Source organism: Epinephelus lanceolatus, chromosome 10 (assembly GCF_041903045.1).
Source record: "Epinephelus lanceolatus isolate andai-2023 chromosome 10, ASM4190304v1, whole genome shotgun sequence".
NCBI classification, from domain to species: Eukaryota; Metazoa; Chordata; class Actinopteri; order Perciformes; family Serranidae; genus Epinephelus; species Epinephelus lanceolatus.
In genome coordinates this window covers 24774685-24793358 of record NC_135743.1, presented here as the reverse complement: position 1 = coordinate 24793358, position 18674 = coordinate 24774685, and the positions used below count along the sequence as shown (strand labels likewise).

The 18674-nt window shown below is 43.4% G+C and overlaps 1 protein-coding gene and 1 pseudogene across 1 annotated transcript; both read right to left on the bottom strand.

Moving 5' to 3' along the window:
* Window positions 1-3285: 3285 nt before the first annotated feature.
* Window positions 3286-6178, bottom strand: LOC117266127 (C3a anaphylatoxin chemotactic receptor-like). The gene is made up of 2 exons (XM_033641082.2): window positions 6116-6178; window positions 3286-5295 (listed from the first exon to the last, which is right to left on the bottom strand). The coding sequence occupies exon 2, from the start codon at window positions 5282-5284 to the stop codon at window positions 4169-4171; it is 1116 nt and encodes a 371-aa protein (XP_033496973.2). The 5' UTR covers window positions 5285-5295; window positions 6116-6178; the 3' UTR covers window positions 3286-4168.
* Window positions 6179-10161: 3983 nt separating this feature from the next.
* LOC117266126 (chemerin-like receptor 1) lies at window positions 10162-13439 on the bottom strand (annotated as a pseudogene).
* Window positions 13440-18674: the final 5235 nt, after the last annotated feature.

Genomic DNA, 18674 nt, shown 5'->3' with positions numbered 1-18674 from the left:
GTCCAGTTGTTGATGCCGAGATGGAGGAGAAACTTATCACTGCGGTGTGCGGCTACCCGGAGCTATATGATATTACGTGTCTACTCTACAGAGACCGCAACAAAAAGGAGCAGGCTTGGGTGAAAGTCGCCGAGGAGACTGGTCTACTTGGTAAGTTCTGTAAATATGTGTCTTTAATTAGTTTGCAGAATGGTTGTACTATGAATGTTAGCACTAGCTTAACTCCAGTTAGGACAGCCGGCTTCCCCGCTACTCGTGCGAATGACGCGATAACGCGAATTAACAAAATGGTCTAGCGTCCAAACTCGCACTCGTTAAGTGCCTTACGCGCGAGTAATTCGCTTCACTCACGCCCGGTGTGAATGCACAGGGTGTGACGTGTGCTTTGTGTATATGAAGGGAAGTGGCTGTCTTGGGGTGTCATGGTGAAGATGGCAGGTGGCAAAGAGTGATAATAGTCAGCAGAATAAAGTGTGTAGATGAGCTCAGGGCTAGGTTTTAACCTCATGAGAAGGCTGTGTTTATTGTTTTGTGGTGAAGACTGCAATAAAGCCACTGTTGGTGAACAACACCCGAACGCCTTGCCATTCTTCCTTCTGCAGAGTGGTCCACACTGCTAGAAGCTGGTTACCACCTAATAATGACCCAAGCTAAAATTTATATTAATAAGCCAACACGTTTCCAACGATGGTTCGGAGACGGTAAGCTGTCACTGAGGAGGTGAGGTTGATGTGTTGGACGTCCATTATAGGCCACGTGCCACCTACTGCTCTACCCGGGCAGGTCCCTCCCTACCCTTTCAGGGATGCTTCTGTGAGCACCGCAATGTGGGAGATCACTTGTCCCAGTAGTGTTCCTTGCAACAGGTGTTGTGGGAACTCTCAGTTTGTCAGGTCGTCTTGTGCTGAGGGCGGAATGGGAACCAAGTGTTGCTCGTGCTTCTTGGCATCCAAGAGACGGCTGGTAAACCACCTCTGCAGGCATCACCTGTGCAGTACCCCCACCTGGTCTTTAGTTTCTGGAAAGCAGGTGTCTGACTGATGGACATTGTATACAAAACCAAAGGTGACATTCCTTGCACTTTCCAAGAATTGTGTCACAGCCTGGCTCAAAAGCTGTGATAAAAACAGGAGACAAAACGAGCTGGCTGCCAAGAATAATACCTTATTAACAAAAACATGAATTTAATAATACAACGTATACCATCAGTAAGTCAGTAATGAAAGCATGTGTGAATGTGTGTCAGTGTATGTGAATAACAGAGACAAAAAACAGGCACAGTCCTCAGATCGTGACAGAGTGATACTGACAAAGGAGGGGGTATTTACCCCAGCACACACACACACCAGGTTCACTTGTGGCCCAATCAGTTGACGCCATCCTCTCAGCTCTTGCAACACAAAAGATGAAGCACCAGCAACACAGCCATGTAGTGCATGGGAGTCTGCCCCCCGCCCCCCCCCCCCCCCACACACACACACACACATAAAAACTGTGTTCCTTTAGTGAATCCCGACAGATGACCAAACAACAATGATTACGACTACTGTATACAATGTAACAGGGTGCTATTCAGCTGTAGGTTATGTACAATTTACTTTTAATCATTATTTCCTTGTTTTACAACCAGTTTACGAGCTTAGTATGATTGCAAAAAGAGGAACCAACGCATTAATTGGTGGTTTGCGCAACACAAGGAGTGAAAGAATGTCAGTGGGTTATGGTCTGTGCAGACAACAAGAGGAACACCAGAGTCAACTTAAACTCCAAATTGTTGCCCCCACAAGAGCAAGAGTCTCCTTCTGTATGACAGAAAAATATAACTGCTACGAATTAAATTTCCTAGAGAGAAAATTCACAGAATGCTCAACAGTTTTCATCAGACTGAGGCAACATAGCCCCTGCACCTGCATCGCTGGCATCCACCTGTAGCTCGAATAGAAGATCCATGCAAGGCGCTATAAGGACAGGAGGAGGAGAGCACAACACAGATATAAAATTTCAAAAGCTTGCTTGCGACTCTGACTAAATGTACATTAATGCACTAATGTGCTCTAGCTTCCAACAGATCTGTCAGGGGAGCTACCACAGTTGAAAAATTCAGACAGAAACTGAGATAATACCCCACCAGCTCTAAAAACCACATGAGCGCCATCTTGGTTATGGGCACTGGATACTGCTGAATGGCGGCCACCTTTGCCTGTACCGGCCTTACCTGCCCCTGCCCCACTACCATACCAAGGGAGGTGAAAGTAGCCTCAGTGAACTCACAATTCGCCAGGTTAAATGTCAAATGTGTGTCACACAGTCAGTCAGACAGCTTCCTGATGTATTTTACTTTTTTGTTTTATGACCTGTGAACAAGTGGGCGCTTTTTGAAACTAACTCAGTAGAGTGGCAATTTATGCTGGTGTGTGGCTTTTTGCATAATAATTTGCTAGAAAACTGTATCACAAATACATTGTCAATTTGTTTTGTAACCAAACTAGATTTGCTGTAGATCAACTTCTTTCAAGATAAACTAATCAGCAGCTTGCAAAGCATTGCTTTCAAAGTAGTTTCCCCAACACTGCATGTATCTAAAGTATGCATCATAATACTGGAGAAAGAGATTTCAGGCAAATGCTTTGTCGCCTACTTCTGTACTTAGACTTAATATTTTGAGTGCATAAGTCCTTTCACCCTGAGAAGTACAGAAAATGCAGTGCACTATGAGCACCTGGATGGTGCACTCAAAACGGTCAAGAAGTTGAGTGTGGAACTATGGACACTTCTCACCCTCAATGGTCGCCATCTTGGCTACGCAGCGAAAGGGGAGGGACCACTTTTCAAACTAGAAATAGCGTCTGAGGACTGTGCGACCGTGAACATTGTACAAATACATGTGTTTTTTGCACTAATCACCACTATACTGTTGACAGGTATAAGCCAGCAGTATATTTATTGGGTTAATTTAGCAGTCTGTAATGATTTGGTACCACAAATGATAATGCGAATGCTTGTTTGCTAACTAGCTAATTTGCGGTCATCATTTCCGGTGAGTGCACAACGGCCGTGTTTGGTTTGAGACAACACTACCCTGTCGAAATTCGAGCACTACGCCAATGACTACATAGTGCACATTGTATTCTACATAGAAGTGTACTAACAGAAGTATGTGATTTGAGACACACCAATAGTCTTTTGTGACATTATGATGTGATTATAAACATCACAGACAGAAAACAGTGAAGTCAAAGTACATTTTTTTAATGGAAAATAATTAGAACAAGAAAAAATTGCATCATCATATTCAACTATGATTCAAATAAAAACAAAATCAAATATATTAAGTAAAGCTTTTACAGACAGGTTGCTACATCTCACAATTTTCTACCTACCTAAGACAAGGAAACTATAAGAATGCCACATTATAAACATAAACTGTAAGTGCATAGTGACTTCCATATTGACTGATTAGAATATATTAGCCTCCTCTCACAAAACATTAAAACAATTATGTTCATCAACCAGCAGTCCATCTTAACTTCTCATGGTATTGGTACACAAAATGTAGATTGACGGGCTCCAGGTGCTCCGTACACTAACAGTTCAGCTCCAAATGAAAAATAGTGCCAATATTAAAATACAAGATCTATCTTTATATCTGTTCACAGTTGGAACAGATATAAATAACATGGGGCTTGTACTGTTTGCGTGTTTTCTTTGCTGTCACATACAAGCAAGGAAATGGTGACTGAAATCTGTTGTGCAAGGGACAGATGGAAAAAAACACAAAGCTCCCGTTGTCAACAAAACCCTATTTTTGTAGCTTGTGTTACACAAATTTGAACTTAAACTCACGTAATACCTATTTTGAAATAGCTGCTGAGTCCTTTTGTTTAGGAAATGACATTTTACAATCATCTTTAGCTCTGTTATGGTACAGACTGAAGGCACTGTTGTAATTCAAGGAGCAAATAACAACAGCACTGTGCAGATCTCTTGTGGCCATTTGTTCTGTATGATTAAAAACATCCCACTACCACCTTATCCAACAAAGGTTTAGCTCACAAAAGGCATTACAGTTTATTGTCTAATATAACCATCGACTAATTCCATGAGATTGTAAATACTCAGGCTGTAGTTGCATGGTTTAAATATTTGTTTTTTCACGTCATGGACTGTCTTATACTGCAGTATTATGAGCTGATGTCTCTTTGCTCTGACTGGTGTCCGCTGACTTTGCGTCAGTTTGAGAGCCAGAAACCTCTTCCTGAAATGCAGTCTCTAATATTTTCATGATGGATTTGCGGACTTTATCCTTGAAATCTTGGGCCATGAACACATACAGCACTGGGTTCAAGCAGCTGTTGATATAGGCCATGCCGGTGGTTAGTGGGATCCCAATAGTGGTGACATTGAATAATGTTTCACTTTGATAAGCAGGTATGAAGTTTACTAACTCAATTAAAGCCATGATGTGAAAGGGAGCCCAGCACAGGAAAAAAGTGGTGATAACTGCAGTGATGATCTTAAAGGGGCGATTTGACTGCCTGGCCAGGATGGGGTGTTCTCTGATTCGATGGATTACCACAGCATAGCAGGAGACAATGACAGTGAAGGGGACAACAAATCCCATTAGGAAGCGGGTGATGGTCAAGGCCTGATGACGAAACTGTCGCAGCTGATTCACAGACAGTGTTTCATCATCTTTACAGAGGAAAAGGCTGTATAAGCAGTGGATAATGTCTTTATTGTTTTGTGAAGGTTCAGTGTCCCTGAAGATGAAGTATGGAGTGCTGAGAATCAGAGCCAGTATCCAAACACCCAGACTGACAAACGATGCCTTGTGTACATTTCGATGGATCTGGGTCCAGATGGGCCACACCACAGATACATATCTGTCCACACTGATCACCATCAGAATGTAGACACTGGCAAACATGTTCAGGGAGATTAATGTGCTGTTCAGTTTGCATATGAACTCACCAAAAGAACCTTGGAAATCCAAAACCAGGTACGCCACATTCAGGGGCAGAAACGCTGTGAAGAGGAAGTCGGCCACAGCGAGGTTGAGGAACCAAACTGTGTTCACTGTTTTCTTCATCTTGAATCCGGTCACCCAGATAACCACTCCATTCCCGAGCACACCAAGAACAAAGGCCAGGCAGTAAACAATGAGAGACATAGTGTGGAGAGAGCTTCCCAGCTCAGCATACTTGTTGATAGAATTAGAGCCATTTTTTCCAGACACATCTGTTGTATTGATGTGATAGGAAGGGGGAGTGTTCTTTTCCATCATTGTCCTCAGACCTGCAAAGGCAACATGAAGAAGCAATATACAGTATTACTTTTTTACCATTCTATCCTATATATGCCCCTCTGCTGAATAATTTTTCACATCACAGATTTATCTTGCCAAGTTTTTGAAAAAATGTTTCTAAGTTCTGCAAGTCTTGATTTAAAGTTTAACAAAATCAAACATAGTTGAAGCAAGCGTTATTATTATTATTTTTTCTTCATCTAGAGTGTTACTGTCTCTAATTTAATGCACTGAAAGTTGCACTCATTAATCTTAAATTAATACTTAATTTTCAGCACATTTTGAATCCATAAGTGAGGACAACTGTTTGAAATGAACTAAAAAAATTATTTGAATGAGCAAAGTGATGAAAGTAATTTGCAGCTCTGGAATATAAAACAAAATTCATGCACTTCTCCAGATCTAATGACAACAATAACAATAATACATGAGATTGGCCAGGTCAATATAAATACAAATATCTAATCATGTGCTTGTTGAGAAATATATTTAATTAGTATGTAGGAGACCTTGTTGATAAACTACAACTCAAGCTTGGCTTGCAGCAGCAAGCGGCTTCCTCTGGACTGCAGAAAGATGTTTGTTCAGATAGTTCTGAACTATCACGGTGTCATATATTGATAAGTTGCTGCCTTCACTTCACCAAGTTGTCTGACACATGCGTAATAGTAGAATGCAATTTGATGAACAAAAGCTTTTAAATTTGACAAATTGTGTTTTCTTTTTAAAAAATCATTATGGACCCAAAACCTTGATGGATTAATCTCACATAAGAAATATCAAACTCTAAGAATAACAAAGGTTACATACCTTTCTCAAAGCTCTCCAACTGGCTAAGGATAAATATGTGGGAAAAGTAATGAAACTGAGAGATAAAAGCAGGCTAATCTGTGGGCAGTTATGTCACGTCACCACCCACGTTGAGGTGGAGCCACAGGGGGCACACATAAAACTCGTTTTTCTTTCCTTTCTTTTCCTTTTGCATCTTGTGTGTACACTTACATTTAGACTATTCATGTATTTGAGTAAAAAATGTTTCTCATTTTTCAAAACAAAAATGTTTCTTTGTTGATATGAGCTTCTTAATTCACTAACAACATACAAATAGTCTACGGTCTGTCAGCATCCTGTTTTTTTTTACCATCATGCCATTGCACATGGCTATTGCTCATAAATGGAGAAATATGTTTGAGCAAGCGCAAAGAGTTTCAACAAACAATCCTGACACCATTTTAGTATTACTCAAAAACATCAAATAATGCTGGCTTAACTTTGTATGAAGAAGCAGCTGAAGAAATAGTTAGAAAAGTTGGAAGCTTGTTGAGGATGCAAAATAAAGTGTAAGCAATGACAGGAGAAAGTTTACTTGGCAATTACATCAGACAGTTAATGTGGCATTGTGTGAAAAAAAAGCCCCCAAAAAATCATACAAAATCTAAACTCAATTTTATGTAATATATATATCTATTTTAAGCGCAATTACAACAGGGAAACAAAATAACATCAACTTCTCAAACTAACCTTACTGCATTATGCATGATAAATGACAATCTACTTCCTTTAAAAGGAAATGTTGAAATTAACTTTGGTAATGAGCTAATTAATCTGATTAAATATCACTGATACAGTTAACAAGGTCATTCATAGGGCTGAGATTATCATGTCAAAGTGAAATATATAACTGGGTATCATCAGCATATAATAATGGTTAACCACATTGTATGCCTGTATGATGGAGCTATGTGGCAGCATATATACAGTACAGGCCAAAAGTTTGGACACACCTTCTCATTCAATGCGTTTTCTTTATTTTCATGACTATTTACATTGTAGATTCTCACTGAAGGCATCAAAACTATGAATGAACACATGTGGAGTTATGTACTTAACAAAAAAAGGTGAAATAACTGAAAACATGTTTTATATTCTAGTTTCTTCAAAATAGCCACCCTTTGCTCTGATTACTGCTTTGCACACTCTTGGCATTCTCTCCATGAGCTTCAAGAGGTAGTCACCTGAAATGGTTTTCCAACAGTCTTGAAGGAGTTCCCAGAGGTGTTTAGCACTTGTTGGCCCCTTTGCCTTCACTCTGCGGTCCAGCTCACCCCAAACCATCTGGATTGGGTTCAGGTCCGGTGACTGTGGAGGCCAGGTCATCTGCCGCAGCACTCCATCACTCTCCTTCTTGGTCAAATAGCCCTTACACAGCCTGGAGGTGTGTTTGGGGTCATTGTCCTGTTGAAAAATAAATGATCGTCCAACTAAACGCAAACCGGATGGGATGGCATGTCGCTGCAGGATGCTGTGGTAGCCATGCTGGTTCAGTGTGCCTTCAATTTTGAATAAATCCCCAACAGTGTCACCAGCAAAACACCCCAGCACCATCACACCTCCTCCTCCATGCTTCACAGTGGGAACCAGGCATGTGGAATCCATCCGTTCACCTTTTCTGCGTCTCACAAAGACACGGCGGTTGGAACCAAAGATCTCAAATTTGGACTCATCAGACCAAAGCACAGATTTCCACTGGTCTAATGTCCATTCCTTGTGTTTCTTGGCCCAAACAAATCTCTTCTGCTTGTTGCCTCTCCTTAGCAGTGGTTTCCTAGCAGCTATTTGACCATGAAGGCCTGATTGGCGCAGTCTCCTCTTAACAGTTGTTCTAGAGATGGGTCTCCTGCTAGAACTCTGTGTGGCATTCATCTGGTCTCTGATCTGAGCTGCTGTTAACTTGCCATTTCTGAGGCTGGTGACTCGGATGAACTTATCCTCAGAAGCAGAGGTGACTCTTGGTCTTCCTTTCCTGGGTCGGTCCTCATGTGTGCCAGTTTCGTTGTAGCGCTTGATGGTTTTTGCGACTCCACTTGGGGACACATTTAAAGTTTTTGCAATTTTCCGGACTGACTGACCTTCATTTCTTAAAGTAATGATGGCCACTCGTTTTTCTTTAGTTAGCTGATTGGTTCTTGCCATAATATGAATTTTAACAGTTGTCCAATAGGGCTGTCGGCTGTGTATTAACCTGACTTCTGCACAACACAACTGATGGTCCCAACCCCATTGATAAAGCAAGAAATTCCACTAATTAACCCTGATAAGGCACACCTGTGAAGTGGAAACCATTTCAGGTGACTACCTCTTGAAGCTCATGGAGAGAATGCCAAGAGTGTGCAAAGCAGTAATCAGAGCAAAGGGTGGCTATTTTGAAGAAACTAGAATATAAAACATGTTTTCAGTTATTTCACCTTTTTTTGTTAAGTACATAACTCCACATGTGTTCATTCATAGTTTTGATGCCTTCAGTGAGAATCTACAATGTAAATAGTCATGAAAATAAAGAAAACGCATTGAATGAGAAGGTGTGTCCAAACTTTTGGCCTGTACTGTAGGTTTAATAACAAGGACCTAAAACTGAGCATTGTGGGACCCCACAGCCAATGTCAAAGTTGCCAGTTTGAGAATTATTAAGAGGAAATTATAGCTGTATCACCATGCTGTCACGTGTACAGGCCACTAAAATTCTCCAATGATAATAACATGTCTTGAAATATGGAGTACCTCAGGGCTTTGTTCCCAGCCTCCTACTCATCGCTCAGTACATCTCACCTCTTGGCTAAATAAAGCACAGTCATGGAGTTCATTTCCACCGCTATCACTCAGGAGCAGCTGATCGGGCTATGATCAGGCCTCGCTCCCCCCTGTACACTTCTGGGCAAAACAATGCATGGCGCAGCTAAAATTCAGCCCAACTCTAAAACAGGCCCCAATAAACTTTTTCCCAGTGGCCACTCACTGTATTGCAAAAGGCATTTTCACCATAGACCATCATTACAAAAGAAACGTTTGTTAAATTGTTGACAGGAAACCTTAAACTGCAAACAAGGTCTGTTAGGATTCTTTCTGATATTAATTTTTGATTCATGGAGGTTTTATATTCACAAAACTTTACTTAAGCCAGGAAAAGCAAGTTAAAAATCCATGTCGTCATCACAATGTAAAGTCTATGAGCCGAGCTGGAACTCACATATGAGGCCAGTGGGAGAGACGCTACGTATTCAGTGGGCCACATACCACATAGAGCTAGAAACTTTTCTGGGGTATGTGCCAAGTGCAATTCCATAGGACTGAATAGGCGCCATCTTGGGATCTTTTATATTGGTATTATTATACAGATATGGTCTAAGAAACAGGTTCATTCAAAGCTTGTTACCTACTTAAAGAGAGGGTCATAAGTAGGATGTCGTAAACTTTACAGATTGTAAAGTCCCATGAGACAAATTTGTAATAATGGGCAATATAAACAAAATTGACTTGACTCAAAGTGATGCAATAAGGAACTTTTTAATAAGCAAAACAAAAAGGGCAGATTAATAGACAGTGAACATCTGTAGAAAAACAAGGAATATTATACATTACAATTCTCTGATTATGGCACAATATGTGTTCACTGACATATCAGACATATCCACACACACACACACACACACACACACACACACACAAAAGAAAACTAACAATGTTTAAAATATTATCAAACAAAGGTTTAGCTCACAAAAGCTCACAAAAGGCATCACAACTTAATGTACCACCAGTTTCTTCTATCAGACTGCGAGCTCTGGGTATACAGTGTAAAGGCTGTACTCTTTGCTACCAGTTAGCCAACCATACAGTAAAACTACATCAAACTAAAGTCAGGTTGAAATACTTCAATCTGAGATGTTTACAGCTCAGATTGAAGGTCCTTCTACGAACAAAACAAAAGCAAAAGAAGTATTTTGATGTATACATGTACATGTGTATCAAAATTATTTGCTATGTACAGTTTCAGTATTTGTTTCGTCATGTCACGGACAGCCTTATACTGCAGTATCACAAGTTGTCATCTCTTTGCTCTGACTGGTGTGCACTGACTTTGTGTCAGTGCGAGGGCTAGAAACCTCTTCCTGAAAGGCTGTCTCCAATGTTTTTGGGATGGATTTACGGACATCATCTTTGAAATTTTGGCCCATGCACACATACAGCACAGGGTTCAAGCAACTGTTGAGAACAGCCAGGCAGGTAAATACAGGGGCCCAGACTGTGATAACACTGGATGTTTCACTTTGATGAGAAGATATGGATTGATCCATCACAATTAAAAGCATGGTGTAATAAGGAGCCCAGCACAAGAAAAAAGTGGTGATAACTGCAGCGATGATCTTAAAAGGGCGACTTGACTGGCTGGCCAGGGTGTGGTTTCTTCTGATTCAATGGATCATCACAGCATAACAGGAGACTATGACAGTGAAGGGGACAACAAATCCCAGGAGGAATTGGCTGGTGATCATGGCCTGATGACGAAAATGTTGCAGCTGATTCACAGATGGTGTTTCATAGTCATCAGAGAGGGCATAGCTATGAAAGCAGATAGTGACGCCTATATTGTTGAATGATAGAGTGTCCTTGAAGATGAAGTATGGAGTGCTGAAAATCAGAGCCAGTATCCAAACACCCAGAATCACACAGTACGCCTTACGTACACTTCTGTGGTTCCGGGCCCAGACGGGCCACACAATTAACACACATCTGTCCACACTGATCACCATCAGAATGTAGACACTGGCAAACATATTTAGATAGTATAAGGCGCCGTTCAGTTTGCACATGAACTTGCCAAAAGGCCAGTGGAGGTCCAAAGCTATGGTCACCACACCCAGAGGCAGGAATGCTGTGAAGAGGAAGTCGGCCACAGCGAGGTTGAGGAGCCAAACTGTGTTAACTGTTTTCTTCATCTTGAACCCGGTCACCCAGATAACCACTCCATTCCCGAGCACACCAAGAACAAAGACCAGACTGTGAACAACGGCAATCATGGTGAGGAGAGACTGTTTCAGCTCAGCATGCTCGTCCTTAAAGTCATACTCATCGTCACTGTAATAGATGGAGCCATTGTCTCCAGATACTGTACATCTGTTGGGTTATAGTGATACGAAGGGATAGCAGTCAACTCCATCATTGTCTTTAGATCTGCAATGACACCACAAGGAAACAATGATGACAATGAAGGATTTTCCCTTTTTTCCTCTGAACATTACCTAATGATATGATGATGCAATAGACTAGAATAGAGTGAGGAAGATGCTGCTCACAAAGACATAATTCAAATTGGAAAGTTTTACATTTTCAGCAACATCTCTATATAATCTCTCCTGTCTGAGAGTATAATTAATGTTTGTACACCAGTAATTTGTTGCTGACTCTGTCGCTCACTTAATGCACTGCAAGATGCACTCATTAACCTTAAATAAATACTTAAATTTGTAGTACATTTATGAACGAATATTAAACACAGTCTATTCAAACTGAATAACTGACACTAAATCACAGTTCTTACTGACCGTATCAGTGGGTTTTAGCAGTGGAGTTCCTCAGTGGTGACTGAGAGCACTGTTGTCAGCTCAGATGTGATTACTTCTTGGTTCAGTGCCTGCTAAAAAAACAACAAAATCCACAGAAACAATTATGATGTGACCATTCTGCAAATATGTGTCTGGTGGTGCTGTTACCCTTATAAACAGTGCTTGTTTAGACTTATTTTATGCCGGACTTAACTGTCTGAACTAGCATTTAAATGAAATGACTCTGAACCTTGTTTACTGTCAGTTCTCAGTCTTATTTTTTAACTTCTGAACTTATTTTGTTTCTATATCATTCTATCAAACTATTGACAGGGCATTGCCATATAATATAATAAAAATGCCCATCAAATTAGACTCAAGTGTAAAAAAGGAATACAATTTAAGAACCAAAAGCTTTATCAAAGGTTTCAATTAACGGAAACCTAACTGGGTTTTCTTTTTAAAAGTCATTATTTCATCAGAAAAGCAACAAGCTCTCTAAAACAACCTGGTTTATGTAATTTAATTAATTTTAATAAATTGCTTTATTATTTAAATCCAGGGGAAAATGTCTCTTTTCCCAAAATCAGATAATTGTATCATCGTCATTGTTTTAAACAACTGCCTTGGATTAATCTTGAAAAAAAAAAAAGAAGTAATAACAAAGGCCACATACCATTCACAAATCTCTCCAATCAGTTAAGGATGAATCTGTAGCAGCAGCAGTCATGAAATTGACAGATTAATATAGGGTAATCTGCTGGCAGTTATGACGTCACCGCCCACACTGAGACGGAGCTACAGGCAGCATGCACAGAATTTTATTTTATTTTTTCTCTTGAATTTTATTTGGTACACCGACATTTAGAATATTAATGCATACGTACAGTAGGCTACAGTACTACATGACAATCTTTGGAGCAGTGCCTGCTGTACAATAACAGTTTGCCAGTGTTGTTGGTATGCGTTGAATGTGTGAATCAACAACAGCTGTTGTGGTCCTGATTTTCTGTGCAATTGTGTTTGCTCCTATCTGATCCTTCTCTCCCTCTCCCTGCAGAGTGAGTGCCGAGGGGCGGGGCGATCTCCGGGAGCACTGGGCTCCCGGCACACCTGCAGCTCGTTCTGCCTAATTAGCCGGCTTCTTAAGCCACACTCTCTTTGTCTCCAGTGCTGGATTATTCTCTTTGCCCTAGCATTACGCTCGTGCTCTCAGTGATCTCCTGCCTCCCGCCACGTGTTTATGCTCCAGTGTTGGTCTCCAGGTTTAGTGAGTTTTTGTGCCTTGTCACTCTTTTTGTTGCACTTTTGTTCTTGCTCTTTTTCCCATGTTAATGGTGATTTTCTGTTTAGCCTTTTCTGTTGTTACTTTTCCCTCAGAAAGAGTTTTTGGTTGATACTTTGTTTGCTCGTATTTTTCTGTGAACTGATTTTTTTGTTGCTACTTTGTAAATAAACTGTTTTTGAACTTAATTCTGCAACTGGGTCCTGGCTTCCTTGTCTGGCATGCAACAGAATAATCCAGCCAGCATGGACCCAGCAGAGTCGGACAGTTTGTACATGTACTCTCATCACAAGCTGCCATGGTGAATCAACATGAGTCGTCCCTGAGGCAGGTGATGGAACACCTGCAGCAGCTCGCCACCACGGTCAGATGGCAGCACTGAAAGACCGACTCGCTCCCTCTCCTGGTTCTGCTGCTCACCACCCAGCCGACGACCAGCCAACCGGCCCAGTAGCTCAAGCTCGCGAGCCATATATCCCCATACCAGCCAGGTATTCCGGAGATTTAGGGACCTGCTCACAATTTCTACACCAGTGTAATTTGGTATTTAATCAACAACCCCACACTTATGCCACTCCTCAAGCTAAAGTAGCCTTTGTTATGAGTTTGCTCACCGGACAGGCAGCAGCTTGGTCCTTAGCTGTCTCCTCACAACAGCACGAGCTAATCAATGATTACCACCAATTCACAGATGAGATGAAACGAGTTTTCGATCACCCGGTAAAGGGTAGACAGGCTGTAAGCCAGTTACTTGATCTGCAACAGGGTCGTCTTTCAGTGTCAGAATATGCTGTAAATTTCTGCGTTTTAGCGGCTGAGAGCGGGTGGGGGAGATTTGGCTCTTCAGGCCATTTTTCTTAAGGGGTTGGCAGGGGAATTAAAGGACGAACTGGCGGTTTGGGAGGAGTGTAATTCACTCAACTCCCTTATTGATCTAGCCATCCGCCTTGATAATAGGATAAGAGAAAGGGCTAGAGAACGTCAGGAAATGAAGAAGAGGCGGCTTCCCTCCGGCACCCAACCCAGCTCACCAGACTCCACCCCGGGACTTCCTGACACCACCTACTACGCTCACGAGCCACGTCTGCCACCTGCCGACGAGCCCATGCAACTGGGACGGGCCCGCCTCACCCCGGCAGAGAGACAACGCAGGATGCGAGACAAGCTGTGTCTCTACTGCAGCCAAGGGGGCCACTTCGTCTCCCGCTGCCCAGAGGTACCAAAAGACAAGGCTCACCAGTAGAAGGGGCGGACTCTGGTGAGCCGCATCTCTTCCTCCTCTGCCTCGAGAATCCAAGTACCAGGTATGATTCACGGACTCAAACACTCGGTTCCAGTCCAGGTGCTGGTGGACTCTGGTGCTGACGATAGTTTTATTGACAGTAACTTTGTGAAGACTTATGACATTCCCATATATGAACTGTCCTCCCCCAAGGAGGTACACGCCGTAGACGGCCAGCTATTAGAACTGGTTACACATAAAACTGAACCACTGAAATTAGTACTCTCCAGCAACCATCATGAGCACCTAGAACTGTATGTTATCTCATCACCTCTGAACTCTGTCATTCTGGGAATCCCTTGGCTCAAGCTTCACAACCCCCACGTTGATTGGTCCACTGCCACCATCCGTAACTGGAGTCTCCACTTCCACGCCCACTGCCTCCACTCCACCCTGCCAGCCAGACCTACAGACCCATCCCCAGCACTTGAGGTAATCGATCTATCTAATGTACCCCCTGACTACCATGACCTACAACAAGTTTTCAGCAAAACCTCTGCCTCCTCACTGCCCCCCCCTAGACCTCACGACTGCGCCATAGATTTGCTTCCTGGTGCCTCTCTCCTCACCAAAAGACTTTTTCATCTGTCCAAACCCAAGCGTGAGGCCATGGAAAAATACATTACAGAGTCCGTGGCAGCTGGCCTTAGACAAATCCCTGCGTCCATGCATAGATTACACTGGTCTAAACGAAATCACAGTCAAAAACAAGTATCCACTCCCCCTGATTGACTCCGCCTTCAGCCCCCTACACACCGCCTGCGTCTTCTCCAAACTGGATCTCAGAAACGCCTATCACCTCATCAGGATTAGAGAAGGGGATGAATGGAAAACAGCATTTAACACCCACTTAGGTCACTTTGAATACCTAGTCATGCCTTTCGGACTCACAAACGCTCCTGCCGTTTTCCAATGCCCAGTTAACGATGTACTACGAGATCTACTCAACAAAACTGTTTTTGTTTACTTAGACGATATCCTGATTTTCTCAAGCTCTATGGAAGAACACGTGTCCCATGTACGAGATGTTTTGAAAAGATTGTTAGAAAACAAGTTGTATGTCAAAGCAGAAAAGTATGTATTTCATGTACCATCTGTAAGTTTTTTGGGTTTTGTGGTCGAGAGGGGGCAGCTGCAGGCGGATCCCTCCAAGGTGGAGGCTGTGAAGGACTGGCCGGCTCCCACCACCCGCAAGCAGCTGCGGCGCTTCCTGGGGTTTGCAAATTTCTACCGCAGATTCGTAAGGAACTACAGCCACCTGGCGGCCCCACTCACTTGCCTCACGTCATCCAAACTCAGTTTTGCCTGGTCTCCTGTTGAACAGTCTGCTTTTGAGAATCTTAAGAACGTGTTTGTTAATGCCCCTGTTCTTGTGCACCCAGATCCTGAGCGGCAGTTCGTGGTCGAGGTTGATGCCTCGGACTCCGGGCTCAGGGCCGTCCTCTCCCAACGCCTACCCTCAGACAACAAGCTCCACCCCTGCGTCTTCTTCTCACACCGCCTCACTCCCGCTGAACGCAACTACGACGCGGGGAACCGAGAACTCCTCGCGGTGGTGCTGGCATTGCAGGAATGGCGACAATGGCTGGAGGGGACTGCTCAACCCTTCATTGTATGGACGGATCTCGCCTACCTCCGCACTGCCCGCCGCCTGAACTCACGGCAGGCCCGCTGGGCCCTGTTCCTGGGCAGGTTCCAGTTCACGATCACCTACCGCCCTGGGTCTCGGAACATCAAGCCGGACGCACTCTCCCATCAGTTCGCCCTGGAGGGGAGGGAGCCCTCTAAGGAGACCATCCTGGATCCCGAGTGTGTGCTGGGGGAGGTCCACTGGCGGGTCGAACAGGAAGTTCAGGAAGCCCTTCAGGGACAGATGGTTCCTGGCGGATGTCCACCGGGTCGGTTGTTGGTGCCACAGTCTGCCAGGTCATCAGTGCTCTCCTGGGGGCACACGTCCAAGATAGCCTGCCATCCGGGGGTCCACCGCACTCTGGCCCTCATCCAGCAGCGTTTCTGGTGGCCGTCCATGGCTTCTGACGTCCGGATCTTCATCACTGCGTGCACAGTGTGCGCGCGCAGCAAGCCCTCGCACCGACCCCCAGTGGGGCTCCTGCAACCCTTGCCCATCCCTCCACGTCCCTGGTCACACATCACAGTGGACTTCGTTACCGGACTGCTCCCCTCTGAAGGTAACAATGCCATACTTACGGTGGTTGACCGTTTCTCCAAGGCGGTACATTTTGTCCCCCTCCCTATACTCCCCACCGCCTTGGAAACCGCTAACTTGTTAGTCACACATGTCTTCAGGTTGCATGGAATCCCCCAGGACATCGTGTCGGACCGCGGACCTCAGTTCACCTCGCAAGTGTGGAAGGCTTTCTGTCAGGCCCTGGGAACCATCTCCAGCCTCTCTTCCGGCTATCACCCACAGTCCAATGGGCAGACTGAACGGGCTAACCCTTCATGATCAACACCGGCTACCAACCCCCTTTGTTTCCGAGCCAAGAATCCGACGCAGCAGTTCCCTCCGTCCAAGCCCAGTTCCGCCGTGTCAGACGCGTGTGGCGGGAAACCAGAGCAGCGTTAGAGAACGGCTGAGCGCAACCGACGCATAGCGGACCGACATCGGGTTCCCGTGCCCAACTACCAGGTGGGCCAGCAAGTGTGGCTTTCCTCCCGAGACCTCCCCCTCCAGACTGAATCCCGTTTGTTCTTGCTCTTTTTCCCATGTTAATGGTGATTTTCTGTTTAGCCTTTTCTGTTGTTACTTTCCCTCAGAAAGAGTTTTTGGTTGATACTTCGTTTGCTCGTATTTTTCTGTGAACTGATTTTTTTTGTTGCTACTTTGTAAATAAACTGTTTTGAACTTAACTCTGCAACTGGGTCCTGGCTTCCTTGTCTGGCATGCAACAACAACAACATGTAGGTTACATATTCTAATGTCCCTTCTCCTCCCCCTGCATGAAAGTCACATCAGCCTCTGTCATAACACAATCCACTTGAAGACAGGTGAACGATGATGTCTCTAGAGTGAGATTTTATCTTTTTTGGTCATATTATTAAATATTATATATGACAAACAGTCAGGACAGTTGCACAAGTATTGGTACATCCTGTTCACATTTAACCTTATTTCCTCTGAAATTTCGAAAGACACCACTGTGGTTAGTTATCACTGATGCGTGCTTAAAGGGATAGTGCACCCAAAAATGACAATTCAGCCATTATCTACTCACCCATATGCCGACGGAGGCCCTGGTGAAGTTTTAGAGTCCTCACATCCCTTGCGGAGATCGGCTGACGGCGCCCGAGACTAACGTCCAAGAACATAAAATTGAAACCACAAAATATCTCCAACATGCTCATACGTAGTGATCCAAGTGTCTTGGAGCCCCGACATAAAAAGTTGCTATGTTATTGCACAGGCACCCCGTCAGAGGAGGTCAAAGGGTACAGATTACCCCGTCCCAAGGCCAAGGGGGGGCCAATGAAAAGGTACACATTTAAATTTATTTTATTTCATCTTTCTGCCCTGGAAATGTGTGAAAAAAGTGCATATTTAATTAGACAATGGCTCATTTCCATATTTAAGGATAAAATCTCAGAAAACTTGCATCCAAATAAAATATTGGCTTAACATACATAATCAAATGTGGAAGTTTCATGATATCTATGAGTTAAAATGCTTACCCTGTTCAACTACAGAGCCTCATTTTTTTGTCAAAAAATGTATGGAACTTTACAGTAGGCCGACATATCTTTAAAGGTAATGTTCTCGAGAGGAGTTTTTCCCCTCATAATCTCCACTTCATTAGCACTTACACTCTACCTCTGACAGCGACTCATTTAGAAGCCATTTTTTTAAACATACCGGGTTGACGCTCACTTGCTGACACTCCAACAACACTGAATTTCTTTTGTTGAATGGACTTCTATATCAGGAGCTTCTTGTACATAGATAAGTTAAGAACAAGTTTATTGTCATATGCACGGTAAAAGCAGCAGTGTACACCTTACAATGAGTCCACACAAAACAATAAAAAATTAGAATTAAAGTTGGATTTAAAAAATGAAATGAGCAAAGAAAAAAAAGAGAGCAGTCAGAGAGAGTGATGGGATATTGTCCTGGATTTCACACTCCTGTAGCGTCTGACTGATGGCAGAAGTGTGATGAGACTGTGGTTGGGGTGTGCGCTGTCCTTGATGGTGGTGTGGGCCCTCCTGATGACCATGGTGTTGTAAATGTCCTGAATGAATGGAAAGGCTGCTCCTGAGATGAGCTGTGTAGTTTTTATCACACGCTGGAGGGTCCCTCTGTCCTGAGCAGTGCAGTTTCCACACCAGACAGTGACTGAACACTCTCAACTGTGCATCTGTAAAAGTTGCAGAGGATATGGGTTGGCATGCCAAATTTCCTCAGCTTTC

Bases quoted from the DNA above. Each gene is read 5' to 3' on its own strand.
- LOC117266127 (XM_033641082.2), bottom strand. From the start codon at position 5,284: ATGATGGAAAAGAACACTCCCCCTTCCTATCACATCAATACAACAGAT.